Here is a 24,700-nt window from a genome sequence, read left to right on the forward strand (position 1 = left end):
TAACCTATATCACTCGGATAATGAATCTAATATATCAAACATTGACTCATTCCTTGATGATATTGACTTTCCTAAACTTTCGACGGAGCAGGCTACCACCTTAGATCAACCACTTACTCTTGAAGAACTCAGGAAAGCTCTCTTCTCTATGCCGAATAATAAATCACCTGGATCAGATGGCGACCCGACGGAATTTTATACTTATATATTTTATTTAACACTTCTGGGCACTTATCTACCCATTATTCATCAGAATGGTTACAGAGGTCAAGTCAACCTCCACCATGGCTCCTCACATGAATAACTGCTCTCATTTCATTTTGCTCAAACCCAGTAAGGACCCAACCCTCACCTCCAGTTATAGACCATAAGCCTTATCAATTGCGACCTAAAGATAATAAGTAAAACACTAACCAACAGAATTTAAAAAGTAATTCCATTTATAATTCACCCAGACTAAGGCAGATACTGATCCAGCAATATGTGTCGTTTATTCAGTCTGATCAGCATATCTCAAAGGAACAACTTTAATACCAATATTGCCTCTTTGGATGCCAAAAAAGCATTTGACAGAGTGAATTGGACATATTTCTTTTCAATCCTCAACAAATTTGGCTTTGGAGAGTCACTCATTCAATGGCTTAGAATCTACAAATCTCCATCTGCATCTGTCATCACCAATGGTTACACTTGACAGCGTTTCACTCTACAATGCGACACAGGACTAGGAGGTCCACTCTCCCCTTTACTATTCGCCATCTTTATTGAACCCCTCACGGTGGCCATCCGTCAAAACAGTAATATTGTAGACATACAAACAGGAAACTCTGTTCACAAAATCAGTTTGTATGCAGACGATAACTTGGAATCCAATATCATCCCGAAAGGAGGTGTTCAATCTTATATCTAAATTCTCAGCGATCTCAGACTATTCAATAAATTGGACTAAAACCAGCCTTACCACTCATTGGGGGGAATGCAATGCTGCAACCCAGAAACTTCCCTTAACCATCACAACGGGCAATATTAGATACCTTGGTATTGATATCTCCACCAACCTGTCAGATTTGTTTCCCCTTAACTTCACTCCATTGCTCAAATCCATTGAAGACCTCATTCGATGGAACAACCTACCCATCTCACTAATTGGTAGGATAGCAGCAGTGAAAATTAATATACTTCCAAAAATAAACTATGTATTTTCAATGACCCCAGTGCAACCAACAGTACATTGGTTTAATACTCTAGACTCAATAGTCAACAATTTTTTTTGGAAATAAAAGAAACCGAGAATTAAACTTGCAACACTACAGAAATACAAAGACTGTGGAGGCCTAGCAGCCCCAAACTTTAGATACTACTATCTAGCAAACCATCTTCAATTTATAATTAAATGGTTACAACCAAAGCAACAATGGGCCCATGGATGGGGAGACATTGAACAAACAGAATGTCAGGAGTTATCATTATCTGATCTCCCATTCCTTACTGAATCAATAAGGAGACATAATTGCTTTAAAAACCCATTTATCGCAACAACTCTGTCAGGCTGGTAGAGATTACTCAAACTCAGTGGTCATACTCAATCTCCAAACAAATTAACGCCAATCTGACGCAACCCAGATTTTCTGGTGAAAAACAGACCAATAATCTTTATGTCTTGGAAAAGACAAGGAATTACTCATCTGGTACATATTTTTGAAAACAATTCACTTAAATCCTTCCCAACCTTAACCCAAGGGTATAATATAATTTGTATAAAATACAAACTTTTATTAAAAACAGATGACACCTTATCTTTACCTACAATGAAATGGGAAAGAGACCTTGCTGTTCCCACCGATATCAACCTGTGGAAGTTTATTTGCAACAACACCTTTTCTATGACCCGCAACTCCAAAATGCAACTCATTCAATATAAGATCTTGCACAGAGCCCCTATCACGGAACACAAAATGTTCAAAATGGGTTTTGTGGATGAAGACATTTGCTATCACTGTTCCCTTGATACCAGAAATAACTACTTTCATGCCTTCTCGCAGCATTCCAGTCTCCCCGTCTATATGTCTTCTGGGTGACCTCTCCTCAGTCGACCCACCACTGAAACACCACCAACCCATTTTGATCGCCTTAAAAATTGCCAAGAAAACAATATTACTCAATTGGAAAAAGAGAGATAATCTCACCACATCCCAATGGTTAGAGTTATTAATAGATTACATCTCAATGGAAAAACTATTGGCAATATCCAAAAACAATATTGATTCATTTCATGAAATATACGCTACTTTTTTCACTGACATAACTCCATCATTTAATACTTGAGTCTTCCTAAGTCGGGGGGGGGGGGGGGGGGGAGTCTGGTCCTGTCAACCAGGTTCCTGAACCTGGCTAGCTGTGCTAGGCACAGGGGCTTTGGTGGGGGGCAGTCTCCTGTCGTCACACAGGTCTGCCGGGGTACCTGTCCTCTGACGCTCTTGGTGCACGGGGAGCTCATCACCGGGGGGGTCGGGCTGTGGGTGGGGGTACTGTCTGCCGCCCTCTGTTCTGTGGTCCGCATGCTCGGTGGCTGGGGGCTGACCAGGGGCCTGATAGGGGCGCGGAGCTGCGAGTGAGTCGCACCCCGGGCGAATCACTCGCCCGGGGTGCGAGTGATTCGGTTTCGACATCCAACCCCGCAATTTTAACCGCAATTACCAACAACACACATTGAGCACTGGGGTTTTCCGGGGTGGCTGGTCGCTGGCGGGTCTGTGTGGGGGCGTAGTTGGCCAGGGGGCAGTCGGGTGGGTCCCCCCTGCCGGCTGGGCTGAAGTCCTGATGGCTTGCGCCTGGTGGCTTAGGATGTGCTGCGACTTGGCGGGGCTTCAGATTGCGCCGCCGGGTGCCTTCTGGGGCCCCTGCAGGGACTGCTTGCCGTTGTCGGTGTGGGTTGGGGTGTGGGGGGATGGCTGTTGGCCTTTTGCTTCTGCTGCGCGGCTTCTCTGCGGTGGGCACCCCGGGTGGTAAAGGGCCTGTATATCTGGCGGCCTGCTGGCATGGGCAGGGGGGGGGTGGGGTCATCGAGGTGCCCCGCGCTGGGCACAGTGTGTGTATGGGCACTTGGCACTCACGCCGGGTGGGGCGTCTGGTCGGCTGCAGTGGGACGGGCCTCCTCTTTGCAGGGGCCGTGGGTGGGTATGCGAGTCCTGTCGGCTCGCCCGTGGGGCAGGTGGCTCGAGCGGGGTGTCGGTCTGACGCCGTCCGTGCCTTGCACCCACGGCCCAGGTTCTGTGCCTGCGGCTGCGTCTTGTGCCTGCACCAGGGGTTTGGTTGTATGTTTGCGCCCCTGAGGTGCGGGGTCTCCTTGTGCTCCCTGGGACTAGGTAATGCTCCTCGGGGCTGGGCGTGGGGGTTGCTCCACGGCCCTCTGGCTTCTCTGGGGGCCCGAGGGTCTTCTGTGGCCGCAGGGCAGGGTACTCTGGGCTTTCCTGTAGCCGTAGGGTGTCTACAGGGCTGCAGAGTTCGGGGGGCTTCGGGGCCCTTTCCGCTGTTTGAAGGCGCCGCAACATAATACCGACCTTCTACACTATTACCAATGGGGATAAGTCATGTACACTCACCGGTGGACATCTTACGTACGCACACACACACGCAAACCAGTCTGTCTTAATAAGCAAGTCTAATATGTTTTCATGCGCTTCATGGACAAAGCCGTACAATCTGGGGAGGAAAGATGTGTCACAAACACTTGACAACAATCAACTTATTGTCAGGAGATCATTTGAATAAAAATGATAGGTTAGGACAGCTCTCACCCCTCCCAAATCCTGGTGGAAATTGGTATAGTTTCCCCAGGTTAAAACCTTTTTAGTTTAAAAAATGCTTTTACTTACGACTAAAAGTACAACCAAATTTGAATCACTATGAAATTCCTGGGGCAGTAAGGACTGATTTGGTACTATAAAATGAAAAAGTACATGACAAATTTTTACAAATTAAAAGTCATGCATGGCTGCATTTTTGAAAGCTCAATATATCTATTTTTTGTTAAGTCTACTTACATCAACACAACACCAGCGAGTGAAATGCAAGTAGCAATGTAGGGACTTACTTCCCAGTCACCGGGACTTTGGGCCTCCAATGTCGATACAGCATTTCTCTCTCCCTGCGGTCCACCTCTTTTAGGAAGGCCATTATCTGTTGGTATTGGATCTAGGAGGACATAAGTGGATGAAAGCTAGACACAATTAAGAGATCTCTTCACAACATTACAACATAGTTCACACACGGGAGGATATGCAACAGCCGGTATCAGAACCAGGGATGATGCATGTGTTGTTTGACCATACACTTGCCACTGGAGATGTCGCAGTGGTCCTTTTCCCCATAGACGATTGCATATCTTAAACTAAACCCAAAAACGAGATCAACATTTACTGGCTTAAGCATCATAGAATAAATATTGAAATGAAGATTGGTTAAGTATATGATGTTGTCTTTTGATGTGACACAGTGTTCGTTGACAAAAAGGATGACGAAGAATATTATTAAAGGCCCTTTTTTCCCCCCAAACATTTTTCACCGAGTATGGATCTTTGAAAATAAAAATTAGGACTACATTTTATGTATTTATTGATGACTTGTTTCATTGATGTAAAAAATCAAGACTAAATTGTTGGCGATGGATTAACATTCAAATTGGCTGAATGCTGCCCTGTTGAATTAATCCCCTGTTGACTAAAACTTAGAAGGGTGACAATGACTAAATGTGAGTAAAACTAATAAGCATTTTCATCTAAAGACTAAAAAAAAATGAAAAATAGGTGCCAGAACTAACACTGATGTTCTGTCAACAAAGTGGCAGGTGATTGGCTCAGCCGATTTGAAGCTTAATTTCATTTGTTTGGCTTAAAACGCCGCAAGCTCCGATTTGAGGAAAGCAGCTTCCCGGCATACAAATTTGTGGTAGTAAACATGCAATTATGTGACAGTAAAATATAGCCGCAAGATAGGAAGTTAGAACCAAAAGGGGTGCTATACAAACATACAATGACATAGGGCATTGAATAAACTACAGAGAGATTGGATGCATTAGGATCGAGTGAAGTTATAAGAGGTAAATAATGAAATTAAAGGAATTTAAAGGTGAGCTGCATTACAGTACAATGTTAGGCAATGTCCAATGTTTTGCATCAAAATATACGTTGCGCGAGACAAGCTCTGTCACTCTGCAAAAGGTACATAAAAATATACAAGTCAAACAAACTAAACCTTTTTGTTTGGTGGAACAAAAATTACCATAGTTGAATGCATTTGCTAAGCAACTTCAAAATAAAATAAAATAAAATAGTGGTCCGGTTGTTGTGTTGAACCAAAATGTGTCGCCAAAAAAGGCAGGTACATTCAGAGATTCAATATTACCTGACAGATTCTTGTCCAATACTAAACAGTGGTAGTAAAATAAACTTCAGGTACTCCTCGCTTAACGACCTGCCCGTTTAACGACCGTTCAGACTTACGACCAGCTCTCTGACCAGTCAGTATTGCTGCGTACAACATCGAGGCGTGCGTGTGCGTGCACAGCATCTCAGCGTCAAGCATCTCATCGCGCATCACCGTTCTCAGTCTCAGTCTCGTTCCCACAGTCCATCAGTATTCACTACACTAGTGTTTGCAATCGCCATGCCCCCTTACCGGTAAATAACACGGTCCCTGGCTTATCGGCCAATTTGCTTAACGACCTGGTGCTAGGAACAGAACTGGTCGTTAAGTGAGGAGTACCTGTATACAATTGTTTATTAATCTTTCTGACTGGCACCATACAAAGCAGTTGCAACTTGCTCAAGGGCACCTACTAAGGTTACAACAATACACAATTACAAAAACAAAATTGGCGATGGTGAGTGAAAGCAAGATCAAGACTCGACTATACTAAAAATACATGTCACCTTATGAAATCTTAACGAAGCCCCTACATTTCAGGTGCCACACTTTATGGAGCACTCTGGGTTTTATTTTTCAAAATATATTAAAGCTCAGTTAAAAAAGGCATAAATTTCCATTCACACACAAGTAGGACAAAGGTGGATTCCCGAACCTGTGATAGACGTAGGGACAAGGGCTCCAGTTGAACCTGGCCCTCAATCCGCGGGGTGTGGCGGGACCTCAAGGGCTCCTTTGTGGCATTTCTCCTGAGCAACACGGAAGCGCAGACAGGTTCGAAGATATACTGATGCTTGCGGCTCTGCATGCACTCTGTCATAGCATCCTGTCCATGCAAGACACAATGAAAAGAAGCAAAACAAAATTGGTACCAGTACCATTGAGATATATATAGTATTTGTTCCAAATGTTTTCAAATTTGTTTTTACACCATTTATACCTGTTTATCATTATTTTACAGCACTATATGATAATATAGTGCTGTAAAATAATACGGAAGTGTATCTCAGGCTTGAACATGTAACTTTCAAAAGAAAAAATACTCAGGATGCACACAGGATTTTCAAATGGATGGTTTTGGGGGAACACTGCTTTTTATCTTTCTTACTCAGATTCAACTTCAAATGAGAAGTCTAAATTACTGTGGTATATCACTCTATAACTGAAGGATGTCATGTTGGTTAACTGTCACAGGTCTCTGACCTGGATTAGATTTGCAGGGAGGTTTCCCAGCATTTCACACTGCGTGTCCCAGTAGACACTAAAGTCCTTAATCTCCAGCTGCTTCTGTCGGAGAAGCTTCTGGACCTGTCATCAGGATGAAATACAAAATGTTTAGTTTCTACCTGCAGAGGCACTTAAAGGAGCCAAAACGTTTTATGTATGAACAAGGACCACAAAACATTTAGATGTTTAACTTACAACTTATCAATGAATCAAATACACATTAAAAACACCCTACAGTAATGAAGCAATGAAGATGAATGATGAATGAAGCTAAACAAATAAATATATGAATTTATTGGTTAACAGCTATATAAAAGCTCACGCAAGTGAGGAAACTTACTGGTTCTTTGGTGGAGTTCTGTGCCGACACATTGTTTATGCAAACTCCAAAGGAAAAAGGCTTCTCCGGATTGGAGAAATCATCTTCAAATCGCAAGTGCACACCTTGGATTTTCAACTGCAGAAACAAAGCAGGGCAGCGAAAGTTCAGTTAAAGGTTAAAGAGTGGAACATCTGCAGGGGGAAGGCATCTCCTGGTGGCTCACCTCAATGTTTTCAACTATCCTGGTGACCACAGAGGCAGTGGCAGAATACCAGTAGGACTCTCCTTTCTGCTCACACTCACTCTGGAAAACACATACCTCATTCAGTACATATTACATAATTTGAAAGCCTTTATATTCGGCATCATACATCAGGTACAATAGACTCCCATACTGGCTGTGGAATAATTGATTCTGAATGGTAACACTCCTGTAACAGTGGCAGACACTTTGCGGTCATCATCCTATGGGGTGTGGGGGAAAAAAAATAAATAAAGTACAATGGAATGCTCCTATATCAATTTATTCAGTGAACACAAAACTTTTATTTATGGCTAAGAGGCTGAGGAGTACCAATAAATTGAAAATCTAATTTGACATTAATAACAGCCAATAGGATAGTGGAAGGGTGAATAGTTTGCTACATTAGTGCCATGTTAACTAGATTGGTATGGACTATTGGTAAATGAGGCATCTATCTTTAATTCTCAGAATCTCTATATGTTTGTACATCAGCCACAACATTAAAACCACTGGCAGGTGAAGTGAATAAGATTGCTCGTCTTGTTCCAATGGCACCTTTCAAGGTGTGGGATATATTAGGCAGCAAGTGAACAGTCAGTTCACTTCAGTTCACAACAGTGAAAAGTGGTGCGCTTAAAGATCTGAGCAGCTTCGAAAAGGGCCAAATTATGATGGCTAGACAACTGGGTCAGAGCATCTCTAGAACGGCAGGTCTTATGGACTGTTCCCGGTATGCAGTGGTCAGTACCTACCAAAAGTGGTCCAAGGAAGGACAAACATTAAACCGGCGACAGGGTCATGGGCGCCCATGGGCTCATTGATGCATGTGGGGAGCCGACTAACAATCTGGGGGGCAGTCTAGCCCATCTGGTCCGATCCCACAGTAGAATCCCCACAAATTGTTGGAAAAGTTAATGCTGGCTATAATAGAAATGTGTCATAACGTACGGTGCATCGCAGCTTGCTGCGTATGGGGCTGCGTAGCCACAGACCGGTCAGAGTGCCCATGCTGATCCTTGTCCACTGACGAAAATGGCTACAATGGGCACATGAGCATCAGAACTGGACTATGGAGCAATGGAAGAAGGCGGCCTGGTCTGATGAATCATGTTTTCTTCTACATGATGTGGATGGCCAGGGTTAGGGTCTGATCTGATCGAGCATCTATGAGATGTGATAGAACAAGTCCGATCCGAGGGGGCCTACCTTGCAACTTACATGACTGAAAGGATCTGCAGCTAACATCCGGGAGCCAGATACTACAGGACCCCTTCAGAAGTCTTGTGGAGTCCATGCCTTGACGGGTCAGAGCTGCTTTGGTGGCACGAGGGGGAGCTACACAATAATCGTGGTTATTAGTGGTAGTTTTATTGTTGTGGCTGATCGTTGTATGTATGTATGTATGTTTGTATGTATGTGTGCATGTGTATGTACAGTATGGATGTCTATCGATTATCTCGACGACCGTTTATCCCATCTACTTGACACTTGGCGGGTGTATAGCTGGGGACCCACCTGCATGCAGCGTTGAATTTTGTACCATTTGGACGCGACACACATAATATTAATAAACTCACTCTGTGCAGCTGGGGTGCTTTGTGATATCATCATCCAATTGCACTAAGAGGGACGATTTGTAACATCATTCAATATGTGAAGCACAAGACATTGTTAACATGAGGGCAGAGGAAGCACTGGAGATGTGAGCCTTGATGCAAGAGTGCATGACCTTCAACGTTGCACGCGAGTAGAGGAACCCCCAGCACAGCAAGAAGAGCGCCTGCCAGCTGGTAGTCCGCATAAACAACGACTAAATAATTCACTGAAGAAACCTGGACTCGACTGATCATCCTGGGGAATGGAACACACCCCTAATTAGAGTTGTGAGCTACATTGCTTTTTGTATATTGTAACATATACATTTCCATTTCCTGTCATGTCATGTTGGGCTGTCAAGTTGCGTCTGTGTGAGACTACCCTGAATAGCTTCCCAACTTTACCTGATTGTGAATTACAGATTTCGGATTGTTCGCACTGTGATATTATTTTTTGGTTTTGACCCTCGCCTGAAATGTCGGATTTTGGACTTTTAAAGATAGACTTTTTTCCTCTAGCGCTCAGCTAGCGCTTGTTAGTCTGTTGCTTAGCACATCTCCTGCTCCATGTCCTCAGCTGTGATCGGCCAGACTTTGACACCACTCTCCCTAGGCCCGGGTGGCACCCTGGGATAGAGGCTCCATGGCCAACGTCCCACACCTGCTTCAGCCCAGAGCGCTGGACCCTGCCAGTGAGTGGGGGTGGTGAGGCAAGCGCTTCTTGCGCCGCTCTATGCCGGAGACTCTCCGACTGGAGATCAGATTCAAGCCTTGGCGCCAACAATCCATGTCAGGGATATACAGGAGTTACCTCCTTCGGGGGGAGGATCGCAGTCTGCCGAGGCATCGATAATAGTTAACCAAAGAGTGGGATTGGTGGCGGTTCTGTTACAAAAAGCTGTGCAAGATCTTGTCATCCCACAGGTCGTCCACAGGACAGAGTTATTGCAAGCAGTTCTTGATGATTAAAGAAGAATAAAGACTGGCATTGCGGGTTGAGAAGTTTACCTCCACTTGCAGACTAACTCTGTCCTAGATGCAATGGCATACAAATGCTCAATGTTGTAAACCAAGCATGCTGACGGCACATGTTTAAAAATAAATAAATATATAAATAAAAAAGGATACATTTGCAGATCTAATTTCTCAATATAGTAATTCGGAGATGATAGTCTTGGGTGATTTTAATCTCAATTGGTTAACCAATGTGCCTAATCTAAAAAATATTTCTCAGTCAACTTTAATTTATCTGATATTATCCACTAGTGATAAAATTGCTTCCGGTGTCTTTGACTTTGGAATAAATGACCATTGCCCCATAGCCTGCATTAGGAATACGTGACTAAAGAGGGTTCGACTGAGAGCTGTTGTCAAGAGAAATTTTACAAAATTTAATGAGCAGGCCTTCTTACATGATCTTTTTCATATTGACATTTCAAATATATTCAAAATCCTGGACATTGAAGTTGAAGGATCATTTTATGAATACCTTCAACTCAGTGGTTAACAAACATGCCCCTATTAAAAAGCAAATAACAAAAGATAGGTCAAGTCTTTGGTTCGCCTCTGATTTATCATCTTCGCTCCAATTAAAGAATAAGGCTTGGGTCCTAGCTAGAAAATCTGGCGATCTCCTTCCCATTGGCTTGCTTTAAGGCATTTAAGAAATTAATTTACATCGTCAGTATTTAAATACCATCTTTAGTTGTTGTCAAATCCAACCAAATTCTGGAAGGTAGTGAATTCAACTAAGAATAAAAATGCAATTTCCCTGCCCACACTTGTCTGGTCAGTGTGTAACATCTGATCACAAGGAAATATGTACAGCTTTTAACAAACAGCAGCTGGTCACCTATTTGAAAATGGAAGCACGGGATCTGGTAAATCTATGAGTAATCCAGAAATGTATGCCTCTGTACATACTGCAAGTCCTGTCCCTTAGTTTGCCCTCAATCTTCTCACTCCAAATGTATTACTGGATCACTTCTTGCCATCGACACCAAGAAAGCAACTGGAGAAGACAGTCTGGAACCTGTCTTTCTCCAGCTCTCTGCCTTGATGATTTCAGATTATATAACACATTTTTAATTCATCCATTTCAACAGGAATAGCCCGTTGAAATGGCCCTTAGATGCTATTTATCACCCTGCTCTTAAGATTTATTACTGGTGATACCTATAGTACCCACCATTATAAATGTTCATTTACAAAGCACTCTTAAAAGATTTACCAATTTACATTACTTCACGATTACAGATCAATGTAGGAGCTTATCAAACCCACTCTCAGGACTGGATTACACTAGATGTTCCGCGGGTCAACTCCGAACTCAAAAACTCATGGAATTCAGTACAACAAACTTTAAATATTTATTCCTTGATACCATAGGGACATTTTAGAAATATGCTTACAAATCGCATTGTTTTAAAATGTAATTGTTTTGACTAGGAATTGTTTAACCAATGTTGATGTTTGTATTCTTATTGTCTTGACTTATTTTGTGTAATTTTTTTTCTGCATAATGTAATCTCGGAATCACAAAAAGTGAGGTTTCACGCCTCAATGCATCCCCGAGAACTAAATAAAGGTGAAATTAAATTATCACCAAATGTGAAAATGAATTTCCCATTGGGTGCTTATTTTTTATTGCAAAGTTGTCCTTACATTTTGTTAAACTGTACCATTTTGAACGAGCCATTTTGTCTTAGAAAGTCCTACATTTTAAACAAGCAAGTACCAGTCATTTTTAAATTTCTAAGCAATATTCTGTGTCAATATATTCATTAATTTGGTAAGTGACTGCTTAATAAGTGGGATAAAGTGAAGCCATTTTCGCAACCAAGACCCCGGTGTGAAAAAGAGGAGCCTTGGAAGACAATGAAGTGTCTCATGCTCAAGGCTGGTTGTACATTGTCCCTTACTTTTATATAATCTTACCCAGTCTGGCTGTCCTCGGAATCCTCCTTTTATGGCCCTTTCTCAAGGTTTCTTCCAAGAAGCCCTTTGAGATTGTAATATGTTAAAGGGCTATAAAAATGAATGACTTGACATATAAGAATTTAAATAAAACATTTTAAACTAAGCAGACACAGCCTTTAAATGTGCATTAACTAATATTTTAATTTGGGAGATAGATTGATTAGATAGAATGAGTAGAACACATTCTTCAGAACGGGAATGACTGTTGTTCAATTGCTTACATAAACCATATTCTATGTTATTACGTTATATAACATATTCGGTCCATTTCAATTAACATAAAAACAATTATTTAAACCTTGTCAGAAACAAACATCTAGGCATCAGATAATACTGAACCTTTAAACAATGTTAAAAAAACCCAAGCAAATATATTAGCAGCATTGGCTTAATTTTTTTTGTGATCTACAAATATGGCTAGGTACTAGTGATGGGCATGATTAATTGTTTAATCAATTAGTCGACTCGGCAGTGACGTCGACTTCCTAGAAACTATTCATGATAAATAAGTGCACACGCTTCATGAGAAACTCTGCCCGGACTCTAATAAGTGTAGCACACAGAAGAATGTGCTTGTATGAGAGAATGATGGTGGCGAGACAGGGCAAAGTGTGACGTTATTCTACCCAATTTATAAATCCCATTTAACAATACTGCAAATAATATACTATTAAAATTTGATCAAATTAAATTTCTATATATGTACCGATGTCAGTAGTTTCAAAACATTCCATCCCTACCATGAGGTGGCGGTGATGCCGTGGGATTTTGTCCACGGTTACTTTTTGCTAACTGTAGATGCTAGGTGGCAGCAGAGTTCACCATGTCACCAAGGGATGCGACGGTATGAAATTTTCATGGTATGATAATCATACTACAGTACACAATATCAGTCTTTTTTCCCCTATTTGTATCTTTATTGGTGTGTTTAGGAGCAGAACACCTAACAATACAAAATCAACTAGGGGTTTGATATTATGTCACAGCAGCTATATCTCATTAAAAAGTAAACAATATGTTTTTACATACATGTTATGTATGTAATAAAATCACTTTGGTTCACTTGGTATAATTTACAATAAAAAAGAAAAAATTCAAAAGTAAAAACGGAAGTTTTTGTCCTTGCGGTTTCTCCCTAGTGGCGATCGTCATTCAGCTGACTGATGTGCTATATGCTAGGCTAGCAGCTAGACCAGGGGTGGGCAAACTTTTTGGCTCAGGCGCCACATTGACTTTTAAAATTTGACAGACAGGCCGGGTCAGCACAAGATGCATACATATCAAACATAAACAGAAAAAAAGCATTACAGTGTCAATACACTTACCTTTTAGTGGGAACAGTGTTGTCGATCACCCATTTTTGCCAGTGCATCGAAGTCTGGTGTTAGTTTTGTTGTGGCAATTCTCAGAACAGATCTGAGGTGTTCATCACTCAACTGGGATCTGTGGGGTGCTTTGTTGGTGTTCATCACACTGAAAGTCTGTTCACACACATACATAGAGCCAAACAACACCAGCATCCTCTGTGCCATCTTCTGGATGTTTGGAAATTTGGCTGCGCTTAATGGAGCATAAAACTCATCCAGTTAAAGAGAGTTGAACTTCTCCTTTAAGACGGTGTCACATTGAAGATCAATCAGTTTCAACTGCAACTCCTGTGGCTCCGTTTCAGGGTCTTGTGAGAAGGGACATGACACCAGCTGAAGGGACTTGTCAATTTTTCCAAAATCAGAACCGACGGCAGGATTCTTCATGCAGGTCATCCAGTGATTTCCTGTATTTTTTTCACATGTTGCGGGGCCTCTTTCAACGTAGCCAGTGTGGGGAAATGAGCGAATGACTTGTTTGGCACTTGCTTTGAGAGTAAAGGTGGCTTGGTTTTGAAGGCTCTGACGTTTGTATGCATTTCATGCACAAACTGGTCTTTCCCTTGTAGCTTCACGTTCAGCTCATTAATGTGTCAGTATGTCCACAGCAAAAGCTAAATCACAAATCCAATCTGTGTCACTCAGCTCAGGAAACTTGTCAGCGTTCTCAAGTAGCTCCAAAAATGAGATAATCTCCTGTTTGAGCTCCCACACTCGTTGACATACTTTCCCCAAACTTAACCAGCGGACATTAGAATGGTAAAGCAAGTCCCTGTGATCAGTGTCAGTTTCTTCAAGAAACTTAAACTGACGATGGGGAAGTCCCCTCGCTCGAATAAAGTTAACAAGTTTTACAACTGGCTTCACCACATGGTCAAGCTTCAATACGGATTTACACAGTGCTTCCTGGTGAATTATGCAGTCTAGGAAAATTACCTCCTGCTCAGGGTTTTCCTCTTTCACCCTCTCCTGGATTCTTTTGAGCAGTCCGATGTTTTTTCCGTCTTTTGGTGATCCATCTGTGGTAACGTTGGCGAGCATACTCCAAGGTAGCTTGTGCCTCTTGATGACCGCCGACACACTGTCATACAAGTCCTCTCCCCGTGTTTTCCCTTTTAGGGATTCAATGGCCAAAAACTCCTTCGTTTTCTCAAAATTGTCATTAATCCCTCTGATAAAAATTAAAAGCTGAGCGGTGTCCTTTATGTCATTACCTTCGTCCAGTGCCAAAGAATATAATGTAAATGACTCCGCTTTTATGTTTAGCTTGCTAGCTAAGTCTTCTTCAATTAAATCAACACGGCGAGTCACTGTCCTGCATGATAAGCTAATTTTTTCAAATTTGTTCTTGCTCTCAGGACACAAGATACCTGCTGTCTCTACCATGTACTCTTTGAGAAACTCCCCTTCGGAGAAAGGCTTGCTGGCTTTTGCTAATTTGAATGCCAGCAAATAACTTCCAAGTTCAAAGTTCAAAGTGTACCTTATTGTCAATCGTACCATGCAACACGTAATTACACAGAGGATCAAAATTACGTTTCCCGATACTCCAAATGTGCAGTTATATTTGTAACACACAACATATAACATGAAAGTGCAAAAAGACAACAATAGACACAACAACACTAAGGATAGTCTTAATATACTCAAGAAGTCAAATGAGGTATGATTTAGGTAATAAGGTGCAGTACAAAGCTAGCAGCAAAAGGATATATATGTATACCAAGGGGTTACATATGTATTGTAAAAATGTAAATATTGTGCAGTCAGTTGGTCTTTGTGGGTGTCGTGTTCATGTTGTGTTTGGTGAGTTTAGTAGTCTGATGGCCTTTGGAAAAAAAGCTGGTCCTGAATCTGGTGGTATTGCATTGCATCGCATGCTGCGGTAGCGCTTGCCAGAAGGTAGGAGGGTGAACAGTTTGTGTGCTGGGTGGGTGTGGTCCTTGATGATATTGGTGGCTCTCTTGCGGCAGTGAGACGGGTAAAGGTCCTGGATGGATGGTTGTGCTGTTTTGGTGATCTTCTCTGCTGTCCTCACCATTCTTTGTAGGGCTTTCTGGTCAGCAGCAGAGCAGCTGCCATACCAGACTGAGAGGCTGCTGGTAAGAATGCTCTCAATAGCACCCCTGTAGAAGGTGGTGAGGGCAGAAGGGGGGAGGTCAGCTCTCCTCATCCGGCAAAGGAAGTAGAGGCGTTGCTGTGCCTTCTTTACTAGGGAGGTGGTGTTGATTGACCATGTCAGGTCATCTGTGATATGCACCCCCAGGAACTTGGTGCTCTTCACAGACTCCACTGCACTGCCATTGATGGTGAGTGGGATGTGTGGTGTGTGTTTCTTTTTGAAGTCCACAGTTATTTATTTTGTCTTGTTTGCATTGAGATGTAGATTATTGTTGTCACACCAGTTGATGAGTTGATGTACCTCCTCTCTGTAGGCTGAGTCGTGGTTGTTACTGATGAGGCCCACAACTGTTGTGTCATCTGCAAACTGGTGGTTTGAGATGTATCTAGCACAACAGTCATGTGTCGCCAGTGTGAACAGCAGAGGGACAACACACATCCTTGGGGGACTCCAGTGTTCACAGTGATGGTCTCTGAGGAGTTTTTGCCAACTCTAACTGTCTGTGGTCTATCAGTAAGGTAGTCCAGTAGCCAGTTGCAGAGTGGGGTGCTAATGCCTATTTCGCTAAGTTTATTTACCAGGTGTTGGGGGATGACTGTGTTGAAGGCGGAACTGAAGTCAATGAACAGTATCCGCACGTAACTGTTTTTGTTTTCCAGATGAGCCAGGCATAGGTGGAGTGCTGTTGCTATGGCATCATCAGTGGAGCGATTGTATGCAAACTGGAATGGATCAAGTGTAGTGGGGAGACTGGATGTTTTGTGGGCCTTGACCAATCTTTCAAGGCACTTCATCATGATGGGCGTGAGTGCTATGGGTCGGTAGTAGTTCAGTGTTGAGGCTTGGGATTTCTTGGGTAGCAGTATGATGGTGGTGGCTTTGAAGTATGCTGGTATGATGGCTTGGCTCAGAGAGGTGTTGTAGATATCCGTGAGAAAATCTGTAAGTTGGTCAGCACAGTCTCTGAGCACACGCCCCGGTATGTTGTCAGGACCTGCAGCTTTTCTGGGGTTCACCTTGAGTAGGGTCTTCCGCACATAAGCACGGTCCAGGTGAAGTGTTACATTGTCCGGGCAGGTCCGGGCTTGCCTTCGTGCTTGATTCTTGGATGGCAGTTTGTCGGATAAAGGTGTTTTGCTGAGCCTGTAAGCCAGCTGCCAACCTCTGAGCGGTAGCTGTCCGTTCTTGCGTTGATTGGTTGTTAGCGTAATTAGCATGCTTGGTAGAAAAGTGAGGGCTGATGTATTCATTTAAAACCGAAATTGTTTCTTGGCAAGTAAGACAAACAGCCTTGGACCAGACTTAGGTAAAAAAGTATTTAGTTGTCCATTCCTTATTAAACACTCGGCATTCACTGTCGACATTTCTTTTCTTTGGACCACTCATTGTTGCAGATGGGTTCAGAGTAGTAGCAGAGTAATAACAGAAAGTAGCTCGGGCTCCGCAAAATCAAGTCACTGCGCCTAATGCGCCACCTGGTGAAATGCCAGGCATTACAGGTCAAGGTCAAATGAATGCAGTCATAATTATGAACTCTGTACCAATCTTCGGCGGGCCGGATTAAAAAGGCCAACGGGCCGGATGTGGCCCGTGGGCCGTAGTTTGCCCACCCCTGAGCTAGAGCCTTTTGATGATAATGAAATTACGACAAAATATTTGTTTCCCTACAAAATCTGTGAAATCTGCACTTTCTTTTCTAAATGAAATCTAACAACAACAATATCTAGTCAAACTTTCAAGCAATACTATTTGACCCTGTTTTGTTTATAAAGAAATCACACTAAATATTTTGCTAACTTGTGAAAATATAATTTGTTTATTTTCATAAAAAAACATTGTGGTTTTCAATTTGAATCAAAGAAAATGGTATAAAATGAGGGAAACACATTTCAAGAGACTTTTGTTCTACTGTTTTGCCAGTCGGATTAGATCTGCCCCCCTTGTGATCCGAGCGACCAGAAAGGTTAATTTATAAGAAAAACTAGTTTGGCCAGTGATTCCTAAGCCTTTTCTGAATGCAGGAATCACAACTTCTAGTGAATTTGGGAATGTGTCTTTTACACTACTTATAATAAACACTTTCTTAATTTTCACTGTCACTTTCAAGATAATCTTGATAATTATTGATATGTATGATATATAATAAGTTTCTTACTTAGGATATACATCATTTTTACAGAAACAAAAAATACATAATAAAATAATACAAAATCATTAGAATGCAAATTAGATCTGTGTTCTTACTTTGTGTTTCTACTGGGTTTGAAATTTCTTCAATTACATCTCTCTTGTATGCCCCCCCTTTCATTTCTTTATAAAGAAATCACACTTTTGTGTGTTTTCTTTATTAACATAGGAGGGCCGAATTGTATTGTTTTAAAGTTTGACCAGATATCTTTGTTGTTTGAAATGTTTATAAATAATTGCATAAATATTACGCAATGTATATAATAATTCGTTTTTGCTTAATTTTCAGCTTTGTCAGAAAGAATTTTAGTCCCTTTCTCATCAATATATTTAAATTAATGGGAAAAGTCAGAGAGAGAGAGAGGAGGAGAGGGAGAGAGAAAGAGTGGTGAACTGCAAAATGCCAGAGAACTGCGGGCGGCTATGGATGCGCAGACAACGCAACAAGATATCCTTAGATATCTTTGTTGTGGGATTTTATTTTGAAAAGAAAGTGCAATTATCATCTCCATTACACACAGAGGGAGACAGGACACACACACACACACACACACACACACACACACACACACACACACACACACACACGATTCGGGGCTGCCCACACCCCAACGACACCATACCTACCGGGCTACCACTACAGGTAAATTGGGACTGTGCCTGTCCTTGACTTGACTTCAAGTGTTTAGCCACATGGCTAATTTGGTTACGGTTATCTAACCAATGAAGTGCCAGATATTTATTTGACACCGCTTTCAGCCAATCATTTGAGACCACATGCCTTAAGGGAACGTATACTTACACATAGCCTATTATTTATCGATTTATTTATTTATTTATTTATTATATATCGTTAGATAAAGTATGAAATAGGGATGTTCTCAAAAGGAGGGCAAAAGAGCGTATATAGTTGCTGGCTCAAGTCTGCGCCAGTAGACAGACAGTATTTCAAAACCGGACTGGCCAACCTTAAACTGAATGGATGGCCACCCTACGTCTATTGTCAGTCTTTTATGGGCCATTGTATTTTACTTTCAAATGTTTATGCAGCTTTTTAAAACATTTACTCTGAACCAAGAATTCTTGGTTTTATGTAAATATTGATTATATTTATTGGTTAAATATAATGTAATCAGACTGATTATGAAAAAAATCCTTTATATTATGTATCTGTCTGTATCCCCGATGACACAGTGATAGAGATAGATAGTGATAGCAATAGATAGTGCTACTGAGAACCATTAGCTGAGCGGGGCACGGGGAGCCACAGTTGTCTGTCTGGACCGCTCACACGTGCCACCTGGTGATGGTCTGTGCACACTACAGATAGTGTTGTTTTGGGGTTTTTTCGGCAAGAAAAAATAAAATAAAATGAAATTGTCAAAACTTGTCTCTCATGATGCTGTGCGGCACAGCTGAAGCCGCGCATTTGCATTGTCTGGATCCAGTAACATCTGTATCCTTCCACTGCTGGAAGGATATGACTCTTTTCTGATACTAGAGTTACCTGTGTTGTGTATTTTACATTTTTCATAAAGCACGTCTGTGTTTCCAAAGTTGGTTCCACTTGGATAGTTCCCAGTCCCAAAAAGCGAGATAGTACTTTTCAGTGGAATGGAACCGTTGGGGCAGAGTTTACAACGCTAATTGGTGAAACGCTACAACAGAATCATCCAGCACACCATCCTTAATTTTTAAATACCTTTAAAAACCAAATTTAACACTGATGCTTGCTCGTAGTACTTGCATGGAAAACCAGAACCCAAAATACAGTGACCAATGGGCCAATATATATAGTACATACATACTACATATATACTATATGTACTTGATAATTATATAGGTTGTGTATATCTAAATGGGAGGCTTGGCAGTCTGTAAAACAGTTTCCAACACACACACACACACACACACACACACACACACACACACACACACACACACACACACACACACACACACACACACACACACACACACACACACACACACACACACACACACACACACACACACACACACACACACACACACAGCAAGAGCCAATGGGGGCGCTAATCTAATGTAATCCTCTACCAACCTTCCACTTGTCCTCCAGAGCTTTGAGTAGGAGTCTTTTGCGCTCCCTCTCCTCCTCTTTCTCTGTCTGCTTATCATACTCCTGTGGACAGGCAGGGCCTGTGATTAGGTTGAGCTGGGAGATGGAGATCACCCAAGGGTCACTGTGGGGGCGGTAGAAGGGGATCTGGAGGGTGATCTTTCCGATGAAGCCTATTGACAAGACAGACAAGGATAACCAAGAGCATAGAATGGTTAATTGATTTCACCATCAATAACAATAATATTTATATTGTATTACAATAAAAAGTGTTTTATCAATTGCTATTCTTGAGGGTTTAACACGCTAGTCAAATGCCTCACATGTACTGTTGATCAGTACATATAACAATTTGAAAAATATTGATTGAAACATTCTTAAATTCTACATTATAGGTAGTAACATCCTCTTAAGGTGCGATTCCCTAATTTCACAGGAGCTAGGTTTGGCATAGAGCAAACACTTTTAGCATACAGCTTGTCACCATCTCTGTACTGGACACACAAGGATGAAATTGGTTGACCAAATCTGGGTAAAAAAGACAAAAATCGTATTTTCAGATTACAAATGACATCAGTGGTTCCCAACCTTTTCGGACTCACAGCCCACTTGAAAATCTCAAAAGTGTTCGTGGCCCACATCCGACCAGAAGTAATACGGGAGCCAAACAGTGCGTTCTCAGAGGACATATCTTAACAATCATATGCATTCTCATACATACAGTGCAGTAGTGGTAAAACATAAAAAAAGAGATGGGTTCAAAATAACCTTATACTGGGGACTGGAGATTTTGTCGGGCGGTGGAAAGAGCACTTTAAGGAACTCCTGAACCCGATCAAAAGGTCCTCAGTGGAAGAGGCAGAGTCTGAAGACTCGAGGGAAGTCTCGTCCATATGCCTGGCAGAGGTCGCTGAGGCAGTCAAAAAGCTCCTCGGTGGCAAGGCACCGGGGGTGGATGAGATTTGCCCTGAGATGCTGAAAGCTCTGGACACGCCTCTTCAGTGTCACGTGGATGTCAGGTACAGTACCTGTGAAGTGGCAGACGGGGGTGGTGGTTCCCATTTTTGAAAAGGGGGACCGGAGGGTGTGCTCCAATTATAGGGGTATCACACTGCTCAGCCTCCCCGGGAAAGTTTACTCCAGGGTGCTGGAAAGGAGGCTCCAGCCGATTGTGGAACATTGCTTCAGGAGGAGCAATGCGGATTCCGTCCTGGACGTGGAACAGTGGACCAGCTCTTTACAGTTGCAGGGTTCCTGGGGGGGTCGTGGGAGTTTGCCCATCCTGTCTACATGTGTTTTGTGGACCTGGAGAAGACTTTCGACCGTGTCCCTCGGGGGATCCTATGGGGGGTACTGAGGGAGTATGGTGTACCGGGGCCCTTGGTACAAGCCATCCGGGCTTTGTACAATCAAAGTGAAAGCTGTGTTCGCATTCTCGGCACAAAGTCAAACACGTTCTCAGTGGGTGTTGGACTCCGCCAAGGTTGCCCCTTGTCCCCGATTGTGTTTGTGATATACATGGACAGGATCTCAAGGCGCAGTCGAGGTGAGGAGTGTCCGGTTTGGGAACCTCAGAATTGCATCTCTGCTTTTTGCAGATGATGTGGTTTTGTTGGCTTCATCAGACCGTGACCTCCAGTACGCACTGGGGTGGTTTGCGGATGAGAGTCAGCACCTCCAAGTCTGAGGCCATGGTTCTCTGCCAGAAAAAAGGCGGATTGCTCCCTCCGGGTCGGGAGCCAGTTGCTGCCCCAAGTGAAGGAGTTCAAGGTATCTCTGCATCTTGTTCACGAGTGAGGGGAAAATGGAGCGTGAGATGGACAGGCGGTGCGGCGTCAGCAGTGATGCAGGTGTTGTACCGGACCGTTGTGGTGAAGAGGGAGCTGAGCCGGAAGGCAAAGCTCTCAATTTACCAGTCTATCTATGTCCCAACCCTCACCTATGGTCATGAGCTTTGGGTAGTGACCGAAAGAACGAGATTGCGAATACAAGCGGCCAAAATGAGTTTCCTCCGTAGGGTGGCTGGAGCCTTAGAGATAGGGTGAGGAGCTCGGACATCCGGAGGGAGCTCGGAGTAGAGCCACTGCTCCTTCACTTCGAAAGGAGCCAGTTGAGGTGGTTCGGGCATCTGATCAGGATGCCTCCTGGGTGCCATCCTTTGGAGGTTTTCCGGGCACGTCCAACTGGTAGGAGACCACGGGGTAGACCCAGAACGCGCTGGAGGGATTACATATCCCAGCTGGACTGGGAACACCTCGGGGTCCCCCAGGAGGAACTGGAAAACATTGCCGGGGAGAAGGGGGCCTGGACCGCGACATGGCTCCGGATAAGCGGAGGAAAATGGATGGATGGATGGGATGGACAATACTACAAATAAAACTGAATACTTGAGTATCTGCCAATACGCTTTGTTTAAGATGGCCGTCTCAAAGTACCATGCAGGAAGAAATACATAGCCAACAACACACTAGTGCTGCTCCTCAATACACTCACTTTACAAATATTACACTATGCTTACATAGCTGACATAAAAACAGCTGACTATAAAATAAAGAGACAGTAAACAAAACAAACAAGACAGGCTTTTTTCCTGTCATGGGCGCATTTTTCGAGCACCCATACTGGCATTTAATGGAGGTGTTTTTTTGCTCTCTGTTGACATATTTGTGACACTCTGATTGTCTCCTGTCTCCATTTTGATTTTGAGTCAGATCTGTTGAGAGATTCAGAGTAAAGGTGGCTTTATGGTGGTGTTTCCTAGTGAAAATGCGCACTAGTCTCATCCAGACTCAATCAAATCTGTAATTAGATGACGCAAGCAGTCTAAATGACATCAAGTGACCTCAGGGATCTACCTTGCATTCAAAGGGCTAATCCCATAAGATTTCCACCAATTCAACGATTAGGTTGTGACACCTTGTCCAAATTAGAAGCTATGCTTTGGGATTAGAGTGAGCTAGGGCTCACACTCTCAGTACAGCAAAGGGTCAGACGTCTTAACATTTAGAGATGGAAGCAGCTATTGCTAGTACCAGACAACTATTATATAATGAACAGTTCAGTCGAGACACTGGAAATTCCTTCCAAGGATCCTTTTATTTAGTAAAATTGTTTGCACCATGTCATGCAGAGATTGGGGAATACTCTCAACATGTGCTAAAGCCTGAGTTTCAAGGTTCATGAGATAAGAGCACACACAGACAAAAAGAAAATCCATGATTTGGTTTGTTACCATTCCTTGGGTGGACCAACTGGATAGACTGGACTGGACATTTTGATAGACAACATGCCAAATAACGCGTGAAATAAGCTACACTAACTCTTTTTTTTTTTTTTTTTTTTTTTTTTTAAATCACATATTTTCAAACAGAACTTTCTCCTTGCCTGCTTTGACTTCAAAGGGCAGATCAAATTCTCTGAGGGCATCCTTCCTCAGGGGAAGATTCTCCAGCTCCACTGCACCTGTGGAAGAATGAACAATATGTAAGAAACAATATATGGTTTTAAAATTATTCTGTACTAATAATACTACTACTAATAATACCACTAATACATCTTGCCACCCCTGGAATGATATGTGTGTTGACTAGGGCTGGGTACGAAACGCCATACTTTTATGGTATTGCACAAACTACATTGACTGAGTATGCAATCATTCTATGGCGTTCACAACCAAAGTTTGATACCTTATCGGTTCAGTTAAATAGAAAGGTTTGTGAAGAAAGTGTATTTTTTTTAATCTAAGGAGTAGTGGTATCAAAGTCAAGGTATGGTGAACCTTTCTGGCAATGCCCAGCCCTTGTGATTGCTGTCAAGGTAAGGTAATTGTAGTTGAGATCAAAACCTCGAAACACACACGAATATTCAGTCCAGTAATCCATGGTATCAAGAGTATGCGTTCACCAATATGCTTTCTAATGATAACTGCTAGTTACATCATTGAGGTCTTTGAGTATGAGTCAACAACGAAAATAAGTACAAAGTGTATCCATTGAACCATGTCAATCATTAAACAATTGTCACGATGAACACTTGCACACTGGAACTTCCTTACCTTTGAGGAGTGCGATGGAGAGCTGGTCCGTATTTAGGTTGCTGACATATTTCCCCAGGTAGGTGTTCAGTACCCAGGCGACCAGTCCCTCCAACATACTTGGGTCTCCAGGATGGGGAGGGGCGGTATTCAAAGTAAAAGCGTTGGAGGAAATATTGGGATGATATAAATACTTGCTTCTAAACTGCAGACTCCACTGGGGGACACGGCATCTGGTATAGGTTGGATGAGACGCACAAAACAGTTAAGACAAATACCTACTGAAAAGTAAGAGTCCAAATAAGCAACCCAGTCGATAAGAGAATACTACAGTGTTTTGATTAGCTGACAGCTGGAGAGTGGATGAGATTTCTTTGCATTAATATGCCACCATGCCTTTGAGGAGCATTTAGTGGCTTGCATCCTGTTTTGTAGCATCACTGCCCCCCTCCAGCCGTTTATCTGATCTCACACCCGATTCCAATTCGTAACCCAAACTCAACCCAAGAATCCCACCCAGATCAAAGTTCTTATATGCTTCTCATGTGTCTCTTCCATTTGCCCCACACAGTATATTTGAGGCCTGACTATAACACTGTCTACTTGGGGGTTGCCATCCTTGCTACTGCTAAGACGTCACAAACAAGTGTGCCGATTATTATGGGAACACACACACACAAATATCTATACACATACACACACATATATATATACACACACACATACAGTTGGGCAAAAAAGTATTTAGTCAGCCACCAATTGTGCAAGTTCTCCCACTTTAAAAGATGAGAGAGGCCTGTAATTTTCATCATAGGTACACTTCGACTATGAGAAACAGAATGGGGTGAAAGAATCCAAGAAATCACATTGTAGAATTTTTTAATGAATGAATTGGTAAATTCCTCGGAAAAATAAGTATTTGGTCACCTACAAACAAGCAAGATTTCTGTCTTTCACAGACCTGTAACTTTTTCTTTAAGAGGCTCCTCTGTCCTCCACTCGTTACCTGTATTAATGGCACCTGTTTGAACTTGTTATCAGTATAAAAGACACCTGTTCACAACCTCAAACAGTCCCACTCCAAACTCCACTATGGCCAAGA

At 42.5% G+C, this 24,700-nt stretch overlaps 1 protein-coding gene and 1 long non-coding RNA gene across 2 annotated transcripts in view; both read right to left on the reverse strand.

Annotated features, from left to right (window-relative positions):
- Positions 1 to 23,175, reverse strand: part of vps13d (vacuolar protein sorting 13 homolog D) — a gene marked incomplete at its 5' end in the record, with an annotated part of 162,155 nt that extends 138,980 nt beyond the window's left edge. Inside the window, 8 exons of the mRNA XM_080015368.1 lie at positions 4,094 to 4,194; positions 6,080 to 6,250; positions 6,628 to 6,732; positions 6,992 to 7,108; positions 7,197 to 7,277; positions 19,548 to 19,738; positions 22,950 to 23,027; positions 23,166 to 23,175. Coding sequence (XP_079871494.1) covers positions 4,094 to 4,194; positions 6,080 to 6,250; positions 6,628 to 6,732; positions 6,992 to 7,108; positions 7,197 to 7,277; positions 19,548 to 19,738; positions 22,950 to 23,027; positions 23,166 to 23,175 — 854 coding nt within the window. The remainder of the gene's footprint in view (positions 1 to 4,093; positions 4,195 to 6,079; positions 6,251 to 6,627; positions 6,733 to 6,991; positions 7,109 to 7,196; positions 7,278 to 19,547; positions 19,739 to 22,949; positions 23,028 to 23,165) is intronic.
- A 531-nt stretch (positions 23,176 to 23,706) lies between these two features.
- The window catches only part of LOC307240828, a 7,314-nt gene continuing 6,320 nt past the window's right edge, over positions 23,707 to 24,700 (reverse strand). Inside the window, exon 3 of the long non-coding RNA XR_013844528.1 lies at positions 23,707 to 23,831. This is a non-coding gene — a long non-coding RNA (uncharacterized lncRNA). The remainder of the gene's footprint in view (positions 23,832 to 24,700) is intronic.

The sequence above is a fragment of the Zeus faber genome (genome assembly GCF_960531495.2).
Source record: "Zeus faber genome assembly, chromosome: 15".
In the NCBI taxonomy this organism is placed as follows: Eukaryota; Metazoa; Chordata; class Actinopteri; order Zeiformes; family Zeidae; genus Zeus; species Zeus faber.